Source organism: Natator depressus, chromosome 3 (genome assembly GCF_965152275.1).
Source record: "Natator depressus isolate rNatDep1 chromosome 3, rNatDep2.hap1, whole genome shotgun sequence".
Taxonomy (NCBI): Eukaryota; Metazoa; Chordata; order Testudines; family Cheloniidae; genus Natator; species Natator depressus.
Window position 1 is genome coordinate 101,979,606 of NC_134236.1, and position 21,053 is coordinate 102,000,658.

Genomic DNA, 21,053 nt, shown 5'->3' on the forward strand with positions numbered 1-21,053 from the left:
GTTCCATACCCCTAATCATTTTTGTTGCCCTTTTCTGTACCTTTTCCAATTCCAATATATCTCTTTTGAGACAGGCAACCACATCTGCATGCAGTATTCAAGATGTGGGCATACCATAGATTTATATAGAGGCAATATGATATTTTCTGTCTTATCGATTCCTTTCATAATGATTCACAACATTGTTACCAAAGACAGAAAGCCATTTATGCATCCATCCCTAGACAAACATGAGAGGCCAGAGCTCTTGCAAGCTGAGAAAGATGGGTACTTCAACCAATGCAGGGTTCAAGTCTCTGGAAACTGAATGTAGGTGAGAAATCTGCTTAGGCAAAGAACTTCCACCTAGGAAGACAAAGGAAACCAGCACCTTGTACTTCTGCGGAAGGTCCTGATTGAAGAAAAAGCCATCTTGAACAAAGCCTGCACCCCACTAGATAAAACTTTAGATTTTAGATGCATGTTTTCACTTTTATTTGCTTGTAACCATCTCCACTTTTATATCTTTTACTTGGCATCACTTACCCTACGTCCTATTGTTAATAAATTTGTTTTATTGTTATTATAAACCAACTCAGTACTCTGTTTGTAGGGAAGGACATATTTACCCCAGCTATTTAGTAAGCTGTAACTTGCTTTTGTCTCTTTAAACAAGCAATGAAACTTATTATTTCTCGGAGTAGTCCAAATGGGGTGGATACTTCAGGGCACATGTCTTAGGGAAAATTTGGGACGAGGGGTGTGTTGGGGTCACCTTGCTGGTTGTAACCAAGGCTGGTGGAAGCCAGAGTGGGGCAGTAGACAGGCTGCTGAAGTTGGAGCCGCTAAACCAGGGCTGTCTAGCATCCAGACACATAGGGTGTGACCTACATGCTTGAAGGCTAGTTGTTAGCATCCCAGGCTGGGAGCTATAGCAGCAGGGTATTTCAGGCACACAGGGTTACAGGGCAGATGGTGATACAACCCTTCATTGGTCTGGATAGCATGCAAGAATGCCATGACAGGTCACCCAAGTTGGCTGCTAGTAATCCCCCTTTCAGTCCCTTCCAGCCATCAATTTGAGCTACAATGTTGAACTGAGCCAAAGAAGCTTCCCAGGAGTTTTTCCCTCAAAGATGGCTCTTGCACAGCCCACTCTTTCCCCTCTGGGCCTCTGTGGGTTACAAATGGGGTAGAAAGCTATTGTAAATATCCAGTCTTATCCAAGTCCTCTGGCTAGCTCAAGTCTCATCCACATGGCTGCTTTCCCTTGTGGTCTGTGATCCTTTGATTTCCCTCTGGATCCAAATTTTCAGGTCCTTAAGTCCTTGCTTCAATGCTTCTCAGTTAGCAGATTCCAGACTGGCCAAAGCCTGTTTGGTCTCCACTATTTCTTGGTAAAACTTCTGGTCGATGGCCATCAGATTGTTGGTCACTTCATCAATCCATTCTACTATTCTAGCCTGAGTGTGTTGCAGTTGTGTTTCCCAGTCTGTCCAGGCAATTTGTAATTGATGCTCTAACAGGGATTTATTCTCAGCCTGCAAGTCCCCTCCGAGGCTTTTCTGGGAAACCTCCAGATCTTGTTTTAGGTCTTGCTTTAATTCATTTTGGCCATCTTTAATTTCTGAGAGAGCTGCCATCATTTGCTTCAACTTGTTTCAACAGTTATACCCGTTCACAATCTCTCTCCTTGGAAATTGGATCCCACTCTGAACACTGTGTTACCTGTTTTGACCCAAGCAGCTAGCCAATAATTTGGGGTCTAGTAGTAGAAATTGGTGATAGGTGTTTCTTTGATACAGTTTTAATTATTCCCACAGAAAGTCCAAAGTTCTGTGTCTCTGAACACAGAAGGAATCAAACAACAGGGAACAGCTTCTTTGCTCAGAGCACCAAAACAAACCACAGTTTTCAACCTTCACCCTGACCCACAAACCTCTTCCCAGGTTTCTTCCAAGGTCATACACTAGACTTTCAGTAGATCCTTCTGGCTGTTCGCTTGGCTCACACTGATCCTCTCTGTTCTGCCAATTTTCACACTCTCTCTCTGACCCAAACAATATTCTGCAAAAGCTTCTGGGCAGGTTCAAATACTCCTTTTGTTTTATGGATGGCTTTTCCTTACAATTATGTTAACTGAAGGGTGCATTCACACCTATCAATCTTAATGAGGCTTTAACTTAACCCACAACAAGATTTCACCCAGGTCATAACAAAAATATTGAAGAAAGTCTGCATGCATTTTTAATTTTCATGTCCGCTACATGAAAACATAATAATAATAATAATTTGCTCTAGTATATATAATCTCATGGACATAAATAATACCCTGAAATGCTCAAAACACCCTGGAAATACTCATTCCTCACTTTGGTACTGTATATTTGTAAAGGCCTGGGAAATATTTTTGGCCCTTCCTTCAACAGACAAAACTGTTTCCTGTTCCTTGTGATCACATCTCTATGAACAGGGCCAGCCCAAAGATTTTAGAAAAGCTTTTACACAAGATGATGCTTTAGTGGACCTCCAAATCTAAATGACTAATTTTATGTACAAAGACAGAGGCGAATCTTCCACTTGTGCTAGGGTCTGTGCACAGTTATCAACGTTTAAAAATGTTTTCAAGAGTCATTTGTCAAAATAAGCTGGGAATGTGGAAGTCAATGGATTGCCAAGTTGTTAGAGGTTTGGGGTGCATTTGGGTGAATGTTAGCACTTTATAAACCTTAATTAATCATTTCTACATTCCTGTGAAGTAGCCTTCTCCTCCTAATTTTACAGATAGGAAATTAAGGCTATGTTTACCTTGCCAAGTTTCACTAATGTAAGTTGCGTTGGTGTACTGCCAACAACATCTGTATATCCCTTGGATGTATGCATGCGTGGCTGCTTGTGATGGCACTGCACATACCCACTAAGAGTGGTGGCATCTATAGAAAAAGTGGTGCACTACGGATCGGTATCCCAGTGTGTCCTGTGCTGCCATCCAGTGCAATGCCTTATGGGACATTTTCACAATGCTTTGTGGGATACTAATGATTCGCCCACGGATTCCTGGGAACTAGGAGTCAAGTTCCCACACAAGCTTCTTTACCTTCCTAGGTTATTGGGGAGCAGGCAACTCATACCTGTTGCCTGGGTGCCTTATGTCATTAAGGATAATGGAGATTCGGGGGAGGGGAAGGTGGGTCCCATCTGAGACGGGGAATTAGGTGGAAATCCTCTGCAGAAGTCCTCTTACTCATATGAATATTTGTAGTTGGTGGTGCCTCCAGAGAGACAGATACTATACAAACCTATAGGTATGCCTCAGTTGCCTCCAGGAACAAAAAGTATAAATATTTATACAGGCAATAAAACACCCAAAATAGAAAACACAATTTTATTTAAAAGTTATCTGAGCAACATACAATGGCAAATGCAGTGGATTAATGCAGTGTTAGTTATTATAACTGTCTGAGGTCAGTAGGTAGCACTTCTATAGTTCAGCTAATGGCTGCAGCTTTCAACTGCAACATAAACCTAACCAACACTCTTATCATTATACACAGATCCACCCCATTCCTGAGTGCACCGTCTCCTTTAAGTTTATAGTCCTGGGCTCTCCTTCGTGCATTGGCTTGCTGGAGTTCAGGCCAGTGCTCTGTAAGTCTGGCAAAGGCAATTTAGTTGAAATAAAAAGGAGTGAGGTGATTTTGAACTGTGACCAGTTTAGGATTGCACAGTACTAGCTGATAATACAGACAGTTATATCAGAGAGCAATAGCCTGTGAATCTGATCATACAATAAATCCCTCCTTCTTCTTAGACTTAAATGTAGCCACACAGCCTTAACACTGCATCTTCAGCACAGAGAGCATAGACCCAGCATTACCATGTTGTCAACAGTAGCTCAGTCTTAACCCTGGTCGCGTATCTTCAAACGCTGCAATTCAACAAAAGGGCTCCATCACAGCTTTTCTTTGCCCAAACCACAGAAAGGAGCAGCAACTCTCAGTTTCTGACCTGGGAAGCCCAGTTCAGTTCCAAAGGGCACCCACCAGGGGATCTGTAGTCCTTGAAAGCCAGTGTCTAGTACACAGAGGTTGGTCTAATCAGAATATCTCTGATGAGTTCAGAGGATCCTCAAATAAAGGTCTACACCATTTTCTCCATCCCATAATGCTTGTTCCATCCTATAATTTTTGTATTGTTTTTATAGCTCCCACAGTCCTGTGCTCTGCTTTTTAGTCTCCGCCATATCTCTGGAAGAAGCATGGACCTTGCAGAGCTCAATGCAGTTCTAATGACTGTTTCTAATACAGGATGCACAATTCTCATAGAATCATAGAATATCAGGGTTGGAAGGGACCTCTGGAGGTCATCTAGTCCAACCCCCTTCCCAGAGCAGGACCAATCCCAACTAAATCATCCCAGCCAGGGCTTTGTCAAGCCTGACCTTAAAAACTTCTAAGGAAGGGGATTCCACCACCTCCCTAGGTAATGCATTCCAGTGTTTCACCACCCTCCTAGTGAAAAAGTTTTTCCTAATATCCAACCTAAATCTCCCCCACTGCAACTTGAGACCATTACTCCTTGTCCTGTCATCTGCTATCACTGAGAATAGTCTAGATCCATCCTCTTTGGATCCACCTTTCAGGTAGTTGAAAGCAGCTATCAAATCCCCCCTCATTCTTCTCTTCCGTAGACTAAACAATCCCAGTTCCCTCAGCCTCTCCTCATAAGTCATGTGTTCCAGACCCCTAATCATTTTTGTTGCCCTTCGCTGGACTCTCTCCAATTTCTCCACATCCTTCTTGTAGTGTGGGGCCCAAAACTGGACACAGTACTCCAGATGAGGCCTCACCAATGTCGAATAGAGGAGAACGATCACGTCCCTCGATCTGCTGGCAATGCCCCTACTTATACATCCCAAAATGCCATTGGCCTTCTTGGCAACAAGGGCACACTGTTGACTCATATCCAGCTTCTCGTCCACTGTCACCCCTAGTTCCTTCTCTGCAGAACTGCTGCCTAGCCATTCGGTCCCTAGTCTGTAGCGGTGCATCGGATTCTTCCGTCCTAAGTGCAGGACTCTGCACTTGTCCTTGTTGAACCTCATCAGATTTCTTTTGGTCCAATCCTCCAATTTGTCTAGGTCCCTCTGTATCCTATCCCTACCCTCCAGCGTATCTACCACTCCTCCCAGTTTAGTGTCATCCGCAAACTTGCTGAGGGTGCAATCCACACCATCCTCCAGATCATTAATGAAGATATTGAACAAAACCGGCCCCAGGACCGACCCTTGGGGCACTCCGCTAGATACCGGCTGCCAAATAGACATGGAGCCATTGATCACTACCAGTTGAGCCCGACAATCTAGCCAACTTTCTACCCACCTTGTAGTGCATCCACACAGCCCATTCTTCTTTAACTTGCTGACAAGAATACTGTGGGAGACCGTGTCAAAAGCTTTGCTAAAGTCAAGGAACAACACGTCCACTGCTTTCCCTTCATCCACAGAACCAGTTATCTCATCATAGAAGGCAATTAGATTAGTCAGGCATGACTTTCCCTTGGTGAATCCATGCTGACTGTTCCTGATCACTTTCCTCTCGTCTAAGTGCTTCAGAATTGATTCCTTGAGGACATGCTCCATGATTTTTCCGGGGACTGAGGTGAGGCTGACCGGCCTGTAGTTCCCAGGATCCTCCTTCTTCCCTTTTTTAAAGATGGGCACTACATTAGCCTTTTTCCAGTCGTCCGGGACTTCCCCCGATCGCTATGAGTTTTCAAAGATAATGGCCAATAGCTCTGCAATCACATCCGCCAATTCCTTTAGCACTCTTGGATGCAACGCATCCGGCCCCATGAACTTGTGCACGTCCAGTTTTTCTAAATAGTCCCGAACCACTTCTTCCTTCACAGAGGGCTGGCCACCTCCTCCCCATGCTGTGCTGCTCAGTGGAGTAGTCTGGGAGCTGACCTTGTTCGTGAAGACAGAGGCAAAAAAAAGCATTGAGTACATTAGCTTTTTCCACATCCTCTGTCACTAGGTTGCCTCCCTCATTCAGTAAGGGGCCCACACTTTCCTTGGCTTTCTTCTTGTTGCCAACATACCTGAAGAAACCCTTCTTGTTACTCTTAACATCCCTCGCTAGCTGCAACTCCAGGTGTGATTTAGCCTTCCTGATTTCATTCCTACATGCCCAAATGAGTTTGTAGGACTTCAAGTACTATAATAACCAGAAAACAATTTGACAGCTTCCTTTACTTTATATTCCTTTCCTAATTCTAGTAACCTGTGCAATGGGACAAAGCCAGGAATGGCTTAAAAAGCAAGGAATTGAAATTAGAAGGTCTGAAAGTCCTTCTTTGAAGACTTTCAAGTTTAACTGATATTTTTCTTATGGGTTTGTTTGTTCAGTAGTGTTTTTGTAAACGGTTATTGTTTTAGCACTAAGATTTATAAAGTTATTGGGATTATTTCCCCTTAAATGCAGCCTAATATCTATTAGAACGAAGCTACTCCCCCATTTTAGAAGTATTTTTTTCATATTTGCGCAACATAAATTATTGCACTGTGACATCACAGAATATCTGTTCGGACCTGATAACAAGGGATGTCAATTTACGCTTATTGGACTTTGACTTTTACCTAGTTACCAGAAATGTATTACTAGCACTGAATAAAGATCACTATGTAATAACTCATCATTCAGAGTTCAAATAAAAACACAGATTACAGGATTTTTTTTAACCCTTTGAGCAGGTTTCCTGCATTGTAATAGTGAATATTTCTTAGGTCCTGGTTTTGCCATAGAACCTACAGAGCTCGTTGAAAAAGCAGGGCCCTTATATTTTGTTTCAAATAAGCATCGGACCCAACAAGTACATTACAGTTACTCCATTTTATTTAAGACTATACTTTATGCGGGGGGGGGGGGGGGGAGGGGGAACCAAACAATCATGAAAGCAACCAGCCACAAAAGAGACTTTTCAGATATTACATGTTCATTATTAGCCTATACTTTTTAGAACTATACAAGCCACAATGAAGTTATTGGTCTTCACTGCTGAATAAAGATTTTAACCCCTCTCCCACCATACCGCTGCCCCTTTTAGTAGCAAAGACAATATTTTTCAGGGTCACTACATGGAATCCAGTTACCTGTGGATCTGGGAAGTCTTCAAGATAGGAGTAAACTGTTTCCTTTGGGAAGAACCAGCTGTAAATACCATCTTCAGGAGGCACAATGATACATGCACCTTGAGAAGACAGGCGAAAACAAAAAAAGTCTCCCCCTAAACACATCTAAGTACAGAATAGCCAATGACAGTACCTGCAGGGCTGCTGTCCTGATGGCCCCTTCCAACATGTCCATACTTTTGTTCATCAGCATCAAAGCATCTTCAGGAGAAACCGGTATTTTGGTGTCCTCTGACAACAGAATTGAGCGCTTGTACACTGCTGCAATGTAGCTGTCCAAGGCACAGGCCTTCAGGACAGGCAGAATAAAAGCTGCAGTGTAAACATGAGGCTGGGAACAGGCCATATTTGAAGCTTGATAGTTGCTCAAAATGACCGCAAGTGTAGGCAAGGCGAGGGGGGACTAAATCAGAAAAGGGATTACCTCGCTTGGGAAACGTATTCCCTATTTAATCAAGGCATTCTGTTGCAGGAAGCCAACACTGTGCAACACAGTTACCACATCTAGAAAGTCTTACACCATAAAGGACAAAAGGCCTGCACAAGTAATGCTGTGCCATTTTAATTACCTTTTTGTTGCCATAGAAGTCACTGGGCAAAAGCTGCAGAAACACAGCAGTGCTGATTTAGAAACAGAGCAAGCCTGTGGCAGAGCCAATGGTGTAAATGTAAAGAAACTTGTTTGTCTTAGCGATTGGCTGAACAAGAAGTAGGACTGAGTGGACTTGTAGGCTCTGAAGTTTTACATTGTTTTCTTTGAGTGCAGTTACGTAACAAAAAAAAAAATCTACATTTGTAAGTTGCACTTTCACGACAAAGAGATTGCGGTACAGTACTTCTATGAGGTGAATTGAAAAATACTATTTATTTTGTTTATCATTTTTACAGTGCAAATATTTGTAATGAAAATATACATTTTGATTTCCATTACAACACAGAATACAATATATATGAAGCCAGCCCAGTAGAAAAACAAGTAGGGGAAAAAATCACAGCAGGATCTGGTTACTCTTTACCTTGTTACTTATTTATACATGCCAGGCTAAATCCTTCTGCCTTAAATCACACAAGCAGTTTATTTACTGAAGTAGGATCGTTTGCATGAGTAAACCAAATAGGATTTAATGGAAGGAGATAAAAGATGAAAGGAGCCGGAATACCTAGGAACAGCATTTTAATAAATTAAACTGATTTTAAAAATAGCTGATTCAGTTAGACAATCTTGAGAATAATATTTTAATAAGGAAAACTAATTAACAGCACACCTTCTTTAACCTGTTTGGGCCCAGAACCATTTTTAAGATTAAAAAAAGCCCCAGAACATTAAGTTCTGAAGTTGCACAGATTACCAAGATTATACAAAATAGGTGAGAATAATCTAATGCTAATGAAAAACCCATCCAAATCGAGCTTTCACTGGCCATTCCAGACAATAAATAGCTTTGTTACTAAAATCACTCCGAATACACTGCTCCAAAGTGGCACAGAGGATGAAAATGATACATACACTACAGCTAACTGGGAGCAACAGAATACTTATGAAAAAACAGACCATACTGACCTTTAACTGCCCATTCTGGGCAACAAAGTAGTTATATATTAATAAAGCCACTAGAGCTGTTGATTAATGGCAGTTAACTCACGCAATTAACTCAAAATTAATCACAATTAATCGCAGTTTTAATTGCACTGTTAAACAATAGAGAACTAATTGAAATGTATTAAATATTTTGGATGTTTTCCTACATTTTCATATATATTGTATTCTGTGTTGTAAAGGAAATCAAAAAGTGTATATTATTTTTATTACAAATATTTGCACTGTAAAAATGATAAACAAAATAAATAGTATTTTTCAAATTCACCTCATAGAAGTACTGTACTGCAATCTCTTTGTCATGAAAGTGCAACTTACAAATGTAGATTTTTTTGTTACATAACTGCACTCAAAAACAAAACAATGTAAAACTTCAGAGCCTACAAGTCCACTCAGTCCTACTTCTTGTTCAGCCAAATCGCTAAGGCAAACAAGTTTGTTTACATTTACAGAAGATAATGCTGCCCTCTTATTTACAATATCACCAGAAAGTGAGAACAAGCATTTGGATGGCACTTTTGTAGCCAGCATTGCAAGGTATTCACGTGCCAGATATGCTAAACATTCATATGCCCCTTCATGCTTCGGCCAACATTCCAGAGGACATACTTCCATGCTGATGACGTCCGTTAAAAAAAATGCGTTAATTAAATTTATGACTGAACTCCTTGGGGGAGAATTCTATGTCCCCTGCTCTGTTTTACCCACATTCTGTCATATATTTCATGTTATAGCAGTCTCGGATGATGAGCCAGCACATGTTGTTAATTTTAAGAACACTTTCACTGCAGATTTCACAAAAGAGGGTACCAATGTGAGATTTCTAAAGATAGCTACAGCACTCAACCTGAGGTTTAAGAACCTGAAGTGCCTTCCAAAATCTGAGAGGGATGAGGTGTAGAGCATGCTTTCAGAAGTCTTAAAAAAGCAACATTCCAATGCGGAAACTACAGAACCCAAACCACCAAAAGGAAAAAAAAAAAAAAAGAAAAAGAAAAATCAACCTTATGCTGGTGGCATCTGACTCAGATAAACATGAACATGTGTTGGTCCACACCGCTTTGGATTCTTATCGAGCAGAACCCACCATCAGCATGGACGCATGTCCCCTGGAATGGTGGTTGAAGCACGAAGCAACATATGAATCTTTAGAGCATCTGGCACATAAATATCTTGCGATTCTAGCTACAACAGTGCCATGAGAACGCCTGTTCCCACTTTCAGGTGACATTGTAAACAAGAACCAGGCAATACTATCTCCTGCAAATGTAAAGAAAACTTGTTTGTCTGAGTGATTGGTGTAACAAGAATTAAGACTGAGTGGACTTGCAGGCTCTAAAATTTTACATTGTTTTATTTTTGAATTCAGTTTTTTTGTACATAATTCCTCATTTGTAAATTCAACTTTCATGATTAAGAGATTGCACAACAGTACTTGTATTAAGTGAATTGAAAAATACTATTTCTGTTTTTTTATAGCACAAATACTTGTAATCAAAAATAAATATAAAGTGAGCACTGTACACTTTGTATTCTGTGTTGTAACTGAAATCAATATATTTGAAAATGTAGAAAACATCCAAAAATATTTAAATAAATGGTATTCTATTCTTGTTTAACAGTGTGATTAATCGTGATTAATTTTTTAATTCCTTGACAGCTCTAAAAGCCACCCAAAACACTCAGTTTCGACACTGGATAAAGAATTAAAATATTGCATATAATACAACTAAGTGAAACTGACATAAATACTGCTTGCAAAAAACAAAGTAATCTTCAGGTGCCAATTCCAGTCAGTATATCAGGGTATCCAGAACTACATATTGTTATGTTATTGTTTGGGGATTGATCCTGCTTTTGGGGATTGATCCTGCTTTGAGCAGGAGGTTGGACTAGATGATCTCCTGAGGTCCCTTCCAACCCTGATATTCTATGGGGGGGGGGGGAGATAGCTCAGTGGTTTGAGCATCAGCCTGCTAAACCCAGGGTTGTGAGTTCAATCCTTGAGGGGGCCATTTAGGGATCTGGGGCAAAAATGGGGAATTGGTCCTGCTTTGAGCAGGGGGTTGGACTAGATGACCTCCTAAGGTCTCTTCCAACCCTGATATTCTATGATCAGAGCAATAAATACAAAGGTAAAGTGGGCCTATACCAAGAAAAAAAACCCTGAGTTTTAACCCACACAAAGAATTCTAGAAGTATCTTTATTGAAATTGATTTAATTTGTAAGTACACTAAAATCTTCATTCTTTAAACTTGTAGAACATTTATGGTGGGAAATATTTTACAGACGATACTGGTTACTTCCAATTAATGCTGTTTTCCACCTAAAGGTGAAAACCCTTTGTTGTTTCTCAAAATGCTTAAGATGGCATAAGCTTCTTAAATACATTTACAAATATTTTGTACCTAAATGCAAGACTTCATATAACAACTGCCTGATATTGTTGTATGAATAGCAAGATGTTTAATGTACAAATATAGCAAGGTAATTTGATGCTAGACTATTTAGCAATGTAAGAAGCCATTTAAGTATTGAATATTTATATTAATGGGGAAATTAATTACCGGCAGTGTACAAACAAACCCTCACCCAATACAGGAAAACAATTATCTCAGAAAATGAACTGGGGGGGGGGGGGGGAAGAAAAAAGAGAAGAAAAAGTTATTTGGATCTTTATGGCTGCAATATGAACAAAGGCAACTACAGAAATGTTGCACATTCTTTAAAACAGACTATATATGGAGGAGCAGAAAGTGTAATCTAAGCCAACCCCAAAAGGCCTGGAACCTAAGAAACAGTGCCCATTTAAATCTAAACGGGCACAAAAGAGGTGTGTTTTTCTACAATTTCATGAAAATAAGAAGGGCATAAAAGACTCTGAAGTGAGCACCTCGTACTCATATCCCCTGCTACTCTGCTAGATGAAAAGCATTACCCAATACACCTTATCCATCTCTCCAAGCAACCTGCCACAAACAGATAAGAAAACAGAGAAGACTCAAGAAGAAACCAACCCAAAGACACCTGCCCAAAATTTTAAACATGGATTGATAAAAGAAAGTTAATTAAGACACTGCCAAGGGGTTAAATTTAAACTTGTAAAATGATTTTATTGGGATATTAAAATGCTATTGGAACTTAATATACTAACAGTTTCTCCTGTTAATCACCAAGTGGTTAGACCATGTATTCTTGGAGGAGATGAGGGCTAAAGATTGGTAAACAGAGACACAGTGAGATTTAATTGGATTTAAGATTATTAATATTGGTTAATTGGCCCCTTTAAGACAGCTCCTTAAGTGGCTTCTTCTGAGTAACTAATTTAAATAATTTTCTTCAGTTATAGTTAAGATTGCTTAATTTGCTAGCTATAAACTGACAAGTTATTTATTAAAAACCAACAGGTCCACCTGCCCCGAAATCTCAGGAGCACAATCTCTGTTAAAAGCTCTCCACAAAGTAGCATACATTAAGGAGTGTAACGGAAATAACCAGTTTATAATTTGTGTTCAATGCTTTAATAATAAAATAGCATTAAAACTTTGATTATTTTGCTTGGTGTTAATCATGGTATCTCCTAAGGTATGTTAAAAAAACAACCATAGGAAGGACTAAATAATGGAGCCACTCCCCTGAATTGGCAGTAAAGAGAAACAATTATTCAAAATACACCTATTCCATTTCTTGTTTTTGTAAGCTGATTTTTTAAGTAATTTTCAAAGGAAAAATTACTTGGCATCCAACAATTTTAAAATCCCCTTTCAACTCACACATTTCTGTTAGGATATAGATATTCAGGCCTGTCTGTAAAGGCCTGTACTTTAAGAATTTAGGGGTATTCTTATCACTTGGCTAGTTCTAGAAGTATAAAAGAAAGAATCAAAATCACTGTCTGCTGGTGTAAGGGCCTTCTCTTACTGTGACAGTCTGAGGCCCTGTGCTTAGGCTAAGGCCTTTGGCTAAGCAGCAGAGGCAGCCATAAGCTAGGAAGCGACAGGTCACATCCTCACATTCCAAACTAGTCACATTGAAAGAAGGTGCTATTGGGCTGTTAGGCATTATCAGGACAGAATTGTATTCCATTCCTATCACCTCCAGAGAAAGGGAAGTGCCTAGAAAATGTAAAAAGGAAACAGCATCCTGTCTGGCAAGAACTCACTTATCAATACTGAGATGTGAAATCCTCACTTCTGTATTGTTTTGTCATTATAGTTCCTACTTTGCTATTGTTTGTCTGTATAATCTCTGTCTGGTTCTGTGATTGTTCCTGTCTGCTGTATAATTAATTTTGCTGGGTGTAAACTAATTAAGGTGGTGGGATATAATTGGTTACATAATCATGTTACAATATGTTAGGATTGGTTAGTTAAATTTCAGGAAAATGATTGGTTAAGGTATAGCTAAGCAGAACTGAAGTTTTACTATATAATCTGTAGTCAATGAGGAAGTGAGTGGGCCTTGGTGGGAGGGGGTGGGTGTGTGTGTGTGTGAGGGAGAGAGAGAGAGATGGGAACAGGGTATGGGGGTGGAGAAATTGGAACCATGTTTGGCTAAAGGGGGAAATGGGAACAGGGAATGGGAGTAAGGAAACTGGAATCCTGTTTGGTTAAAGGGAGAAATGGGAACAGGGACACAGGTGTAAGGCTCTGTGGTGTCAGAGCTGGGAAGGAGGATACTAAGGAAGGAAACTGGAATCATGCTTGCTGGAAGTTCACCCCAATAAACATCGAATTGTTTGCACCTTTGGACTTCGGGTATTGTTGCTCTCTGTTCATGCGAGAAGAACCAGGGAAGTAGGTGGGTGAAGGAATAAGCCCCCTAACAATTTCATTTTGACCTTTTCAAACAGAGGGAGGCATGGGAGATTGTGGACTTCCTTTCCACCCTCACTTGTAATCTCATTTGGCTAAAGAAATTCACAGAATTTAGAAATAAGTTAATTGGCTTTATTTAACAGATCATTACGATCACTGCTTCACTATTTCAAAATTCCCTTTGAACATCTTATAGTGTCTTATGATATTTTTAATCACTATCTTCCCCTTTAAAAAAGGAAAATACACATACATTAGGGGAAAAAAAATGGTAGTGACAGACTCTCTGGAATAGTCCCCAGCAGATACAAATACAAAAAGTAGAACATCTTGAAATAAAATTCTTTCACATTGGACAAAATGACTCTTCAGAACACCGTACAGTGAACACAGATAAGCAGACTGACATCTAATAGTTACCAGTTCAACCAATGCACAGCAGGAACATCCAAAAGAAAGGCATTCGATATTTAATATCCAAGTTTCAGAACAACCCTGGAGCAATGTATTGCAATTACAAATAAACCACAATTCATTGTGCATTATGGGAAGATATCCCTCTGCCCCCCAGCTCTAGAATTATGCAGCATTGCATGTTTGTGCGTGTGTGAAGTCCACTCTTCTCATCACTAAGTTAACTATAAAAAATGAACAGTGATCCAAAAATATTTCTGGCTATGTCTCACTAGCCAAAAGGTGAACTGTTTCTTCATTTGTGCCTGGAGGAGTCTGCAGGCTGGATCTGTTTGAGTGGAGGGGAAGGGAAAAGAAGAAAGGCAATGTGTGACAGAACTTCTGGATACTTTTTGCATATATAATGCTAGCATTATTTAACAACACACAAACAAAAAAGCCAAAAAACAAAACAAAACAAAACAAAACAAAACAAAAAAAAACAAACAAGTGTGGTCTGTGCCCCCAGAAGTCTCTTTCCTTACTAAGTTGATTTTGTTTTCTCTTTAATGAAAGCCTTTTAAATCTGGTTGGAAATGGATGTAAAGAATAAAAGTCCCACAGTACCTTCTTCTTCGTGAGGCCTCTAGGATATAGAATATTCCAATAGCTAGTCCCTTTAAAGAAACGGACACCAATTATTACAGTTGTAATATTTGTGTTATATTTTACAGTTGCAGTCTGCAATAAAAGCAACAAGCAAGAATACTATCTTTACTTACACTTAGTAACGGCCATCCTCCTTGTATGGCGGCAGCCCATTCAAACCCCAGCCTCTCATTTAGGAATCCACCTAATGTTGGTCCTACAAAACCTCTAAAAATATCAAAGAGAAGTATGGGTACCTCAAAGAGAAGAGATTACAACATCCACAGCTAAAAGAGATTCTTTATCACAATACATTGACACAAGAGGTTTCAGATCTATAACTTATGTACAGATAGCACATCAGCTGGCAGACATCTAATGAGTAGTCCCATGCAAGAGTGGTTTGACATAAGGACTGTCAGTGTAGTCCATGCACCAAATTGAGGTTTTGTGAAGTGATGGGGGAAAAGCTATGCAGAATATAAAACTAACCTATGTTTTCAGACTTGTGTCCTATTGACTCCTGTGTCCATGCAGAGTCCCACTGATTTAAATGGGACCATGCCCAGGTCTGTGCTAGAATTCAATGCAGGAGTGGGGCCTTGTGTTCAAAGTTAGACTATTTATGCAGGGGCCTGGTATTCTGAGGTGCTGAGAACCTTGCAAGGTCCATTGATTTCCATGTGAATAGTGCGTGTTCCGCTTTTTTGAAAGCATAGTACAGTATCATTCTCACGCAGTAACACAACATTATTGTTTACAATTAACTTCACTTCTTGTAAAAAGCTAGTTCAGTTTACACAACCTAAAGACATATTTAGCAACAGGGGAGGACTGGTACAGGTGACCTTGCACTGTACACATCTTTACTACATCCACCAGGCTGCTGTCATATACCCAGCATTGCTCTCAACTCTAAGCAGGACATCCAGCATTTCAGTCACTCAGCAGAGAGCATCCACTCTTGTTCCGTTAAATCCCATCAGTTGCTGATGATAAATCAGGGCAGACTAACACCCTGGAAAATGCTGTCCAAAGCTATGGTTTGTGCTGCTGTTGCCTGTGTGCTGCTAGCAACACAAGCAGGGCGGGCAGAGCACTGGCTGTGGCATACCTCACGTCTTCCTCTGCTTCCACTCACTTGGTGGCAGCAACTGGGTGAGAAACTCTGGGACCCCTCCTCTCTATCCAAATACATACAGGGCTGGATTCAGGGGCAGGTGACCCAGGCAACTTGGACTTGGGACACTGGGCTCAGGGTGCTGTTTTTCTCATTAAATGACAAAAAGGGAAAATAGAATGTTTGAAGTAAAATGTTTCAGGTATTCCACACGTGGATTCATTTTTCACTAACCTCCTAGAATGTTCTGGACCTTTCTAGAATCTTGTGGAACCTTCCAGACTTTGAGAATTACATTTTCCTTGAACCTCCTAGAATGTTGCCAGCCATGCCCTCCTGGGTATGTAAGGAGCGGGGTGTCAGTCAGTGACATATAAAAACCAAGTGAAGTGAGAGCTCAGCTACAATATTGTGAACCTTGTTTTATTGTGTGATTGTGAAAGTGTACTTGTGTTTTAAGACTTGAAGAGCAACTAATAAAGGACATATTTAATGAGACACCAGAGATATCTATTGAACCCCTATCTAAGCAACAATATAAAAGAAATATTGTTACTTCTTTTGCTATGCTTAACACGTAATGTTTGATGACTTTCTAAGACTGCGGAACATAGACTTTTGCTCTCCCCAATATGGTCTGTTTTCCCCCATAGAAAATAAAAGATACCCCCAAAAGATGTCTTCAGGAGCTCAGTATAGGAAGTGAAAAGCTCAGTTGCAATCTAGATTGCAGCAAGGTGTAAATTTAATGGGAAAATATCTGAAACAGAACAATATAGACTGGGCTTTAGGTAGTAGCAATTGTCCCAGTGCAAAGAAATTGAGGAGCAAAACGTAAAATGATTGAAGTCCTATTACTAAGGAATTAACAAATTTACCTGAAGATAGGGAATGGAAATGTGAGGAAAGTGATGGAGAATCGCCCAGTTTTCCTGGAGGCATAAAAGGACAGCAATGATAAAGAATGTGGCTCACGTGAAAAGGAGCGTAATGTGAAAGAAAAAAAAACTGTTTTACATGAAAACGAGAGAAATGATAAAGAAGAATCAGACTGGCACGATGACAGAAACAGCAGTGAGAAAAACTGCACACCACAAATTGATACGTCAGATCCTGCTTTATGGCCAGCAAACCTAAAAACTCTGCCAATATTGATTGAACAATTTTGAATGGGCCGGGCAAAATTGAGGATATGATGTTTCCAGTAAATGAGCAGAAATGACACATTTCAAAGTCATGCTGCAAAAGAGTGCTCGAGAATGGTGAGAAACTGAATTGACATGGGCTAGTTTACTCAAAATCAACTGACCAATTGTTCTGTTATTGTTGCAAAATATTTGACAAAACCAAATCATTGCTTGTGCTTTCCAGGTACAATTACCAGCATAATTTAGCTGATACTCTGAAGCAACATAAGTTATCCAGACATTTTACAGCCTACTCCAAATGGATGGAGGTTAAGTCCAGGCTCAAGCTGAATAAATGCAGACACACAGAAAACGAGCGCATTATTAAATGTACTAACCCAGCACTGGAGGAATGTGCACAAGCGTCTGATCTCAAAATTACTTGCAAAGAATAATTTGGCTTTCTGGGGCTTGGCATATATGTTCAACAACTTAATGGTAATTTCCTCCATTTGGTAGAGCTCTTTGGGAAATACATCATCATGAGTGAGCACCTACATCATCAAGTAGTTCATAAAGAAGCTATGGACCATTACTGTAGCAAAACAATTCAAAATGAATGGATTGACGTTATGGAAAGGAAGGGACTTAACATATTGATGCGGCTTGACAAAGCGAAGTACTATGCCGTAATAATGGACTGCAGTCCTGACATTAGTCACAATGAAAAGATGTCATTTACAGTAAGATTTGTTGATAAGGAAGGCTGTATCCAAGTAAAGAAACACTATCTATCTGTTTCCAGTCTGTGGATGACTCTACTGGAAAAAGCTTAACAGAACTGTTTATGAATGTTTTGAATGAGAATAAAATAAAGTTTCAGGATTGCCGCAGCCAAGGCTACGACAACAGCGTGAACACGAAGGGAAGAAACAGTGGCATCCAGGCAAGGATCCTGGCACTAAATCCAAAAGCTTTCTTCATGTCTTGTGGTTGCCATTCCCTCAACCTAATTGTGTCAGAGGCAGCAGCATCTTCTTTAGAATCAGTATCTCTCTTCAGAGTATTGCAAAGGATATACATCCTGTTTTCAGCATCAGCTATCAGGTGGAAGATCCTCATAGATAACGTGACAAATCTGACCATGAAGCTGCTAAATGACACTCACTGGGAGAGCTGTATCGACAACAGAAGGCCAGTGAGCTACCAAGTGACTGAGGTTTAGGACGCCCTGATAGAACAGGTGCAGTCGAGTAAAGCCGAGGCCAGAATCCGACCCGAGGTGCAAAGCCTGGCAAATCAGATCACGGACTTCAAATTTCTGATCTCAGTTGTGGTTTGGCACAATATCCTGTTCCAAGTAAATGTTGTAAGCAAGGCACTACAAACTCAGTCTATGGACATCGCAACCGCTGCTACTTCGACAAGGAGCTGCCTTGATTTCCTTGTGGCATACAGATATAATGCATTTGAAGGTACCATCACTGCTGCCAAAGAAATGGCAGAAAACTTAGGAGTTGAGCCTGTCTTCAAGGAAACTTGTATTCATTGGAAGAAGAGAGAGTTTGGTTATGAGGGGAGAGATGAGGTGATGGGAAGCTCGGAAGAAAAATTCAGGAGGGAGTTTTTTTGCTCACTCCTTGATGCTGCTCAAGTATCCATCGAAGAAAGATTTGGACAAATGAAGTACCATGAAAAGACCTGGGGTTTTTTGTATGCCCTTAGTAAGCTACCAGTAGACAGAAAAACACTCGAACAATTATACAGATCTTCACTGGATGCAGACACATGGGGTATGTTCGGATGTCAATGATAAAGACCTCCATGTCGAATTGGACAACATCCATCACATTTTGCAACATGGGAAGCACTCTTCACTCCAAGTTCTCCAATTCATTCATAATGCAAAGCTGAAGGACACTTTACCTAATGTGTGGATAGCTTTGAGGATTCTGCTCACAGTGCCGATCACAGTCACGAGTGGTAAGCATAGCTTTTTGAAGCTCAGGCTCATTAAAATGTATATCTGATCAACGATGGCTAAGGCTGCGATTCTGCCATGGATATAGCGGAAATCACGGATTCTGTGACCTTCCGTGACCTCAGTGACTTTTGCAGCTGCAGTGGCCAGTGAGGCTGATCCCGGGGCCAGCTGCTCGGGCACCCTGCAGCCAGCCACACTGGCCCTGGGGAGCCCCCACAGCAGCTGTGTCCTGGGGGCTCAGGAACTGCTAAGTTTTAGTCGGGGGTATATATATAGTAAAAGTCATGGACAGGTCACAGGCCATGAATTTTTGTTTATTGCCTGTGACCTGTCCATGACTTTTACTAAAAATACCCATGACTAAATCTTAGCCTTAATGATGGTCAATGAGAGACTGACATCGCTTGCTATTTCATTGCTTGAAAATGCCATTGGCCAGTCTTTGGATCTCCGACACTGTGCTTCAGCTCACGAGGGCAGAGGTGAGAAAAGTGACCTTCTGAACTAAAGGACTATGGCAGGGGTAGGCAACCTATGGCAAGCTGATTTTCAGTAGCACTCACACTGCCCAGGTCCTGGTCACTGGTCTAGGGGGCTCTGCATTTTAGTTTAATTTTAAATGAAGCTTCTTAAACATTTTAAAAACCGTATTTACTTTACATACAATAGTTTAGTTATATATGACAGACTTATAGAAAGAGACCTTCTAAAAATGTTAAAATGTATTACTGGCACACGAAACCTTAAATTAGAGGTGAATAAATGAAGACTCGGCACATCACTTCTGAAAGGTTGCCGACCCCTGGACTAGAGTTAACATTCTAAGGCTGTCTCCTATTGTAACACTATTTAATACGGCTCCACCCAGAGTTGGTGCACAGTTCAATTTTGTGATGTTCATATACTTCAGTTATTCTTAAAATTAAAAAGTTTCTATAAGCTTAGAGGAAAACATTTTTTATATATGGCATGAATAAATGCAGATTTACAGATCCTAGCATGCAAGTCTTATATGACAGGGATAAATCATGCATGCAAATCGTGCATCAAAGTCATGAAATGGTCTACAAATGCAAAATTTTTATATATATAAATTTTCAAAAGTTTAACAAATGAGGGGAGGAGCACCAAAGGCACTCCTTGCCTGGGGCGCCATTTGGTCTAGAGCCAGCCTTGAACACAAACACACACACACACACACACACACACCCCCCCCACACACACACACCCCCTCAAAATGCCAAATTAGCCACACATCAAACTGTCCAGACAATGAAGGGGAAAAGGTGGCAATTGGCAGGAGAGCGGAGGGGGAGACAGAGGGAGTAGTGATGGGAACATCACTATATCCTTCATCTCAGGCACAAGCGTCCCTCCCCGTACTATTGGGAGGTTCATGGTCACAGTCTTTAAACTAGCACACACCAAGAGTTTTGATAGCCAAGAAGTAACCACACACAGGGGAAGTGCAGGCTCACCCAGCCTTAGTCACCAACAATTATTTCTTGATGTGAAAGACACCACCATCTAAAGGAAGATTAGTTCAGACTCCGTCCTGTTATCCCTTTCCTGCACATTTTGAGTCACTGCAGAACATGCCCACCTGGCAGCAATTAAGTAATGAGCCTTTGGTCCAAGGTTAACACAATGACAGGCATAAAAGTTAAGTGATTTTTCTTTATCAATTTGTCACTGGGAGACTGGCCCCTTTAAGAGGGAGCAGGGTCCAGCGCACCTGTGACTGACTACCTGCTGCCCAACTAGGCTTAAGAAGAGGTATCCGGGAAACAGGAGACATGGAAGGGCTACCCATGGATCTCTCTCTCTCAACACAGGGAAAGAAGGGAAAAAATTACACAGGCAGCAGCTGAAACGGTCCCTGAAGGAAGCTACTGGGAGCCTGGAAGCACATACTTTGGCAAACCAGTAAAGTGCCTGAAACCACTATGGCTTATTGCTAAAAGCAGCCAAGTCAGCAGGCTGTAAATTAGCCAAGTCAGCAGGTTTAGCTTAACAAAGGCGGGGGGGTTGGGTGCCACAGAGAGGGCAGCTTGACCCACATCCTTCCTGATAAGGATTGTGTTGAAGTTGCTGATACATGCGTTTTAGAGGAGCAGGATGTGCCCCAGGAATGTCTACTGGGGCCTCAATGCTGCAAACTCTGGAAAAACCCACACCTGGTTAATCGATAATCA

At 40.8% G+C, this 21,053-nt stretch overlaps 1 protein-coding gene across 1 annotated transcript in view; it reads right to left on the minus strand.

The window, feature by feature from the left end:
- Positions 1-14,154: 14,154 nt before the first annotated feature.
- LOC141984007 (MFS-type transporter SLC18B1-like) overlaps positions 14,155-21,053 on the minus strand; it is a 39,455-nt gene continuing 32,556 nt past the window's right edge. Inside the window, exons 12-14 of the mRNA XM_074946955.1 lie at positions 14,762-14,855; positions 14,607-14,656; positions 14,155-14,328 (exon numbers count right to left, since the gene is read on the minus strand). Coding sequence (XP_074803056.1) covers positions 14,262-14,328; positions 14,607-14,656; positions 14,762-14,855 — 211 coding nt within the window. The 3' untranslated portion in view covers positions 14,155-14,261. The remainder of the gene's footprint in view (positions 14,329-14,606; positions 14,657-14,761; positions 14,856-21,053) is intronic.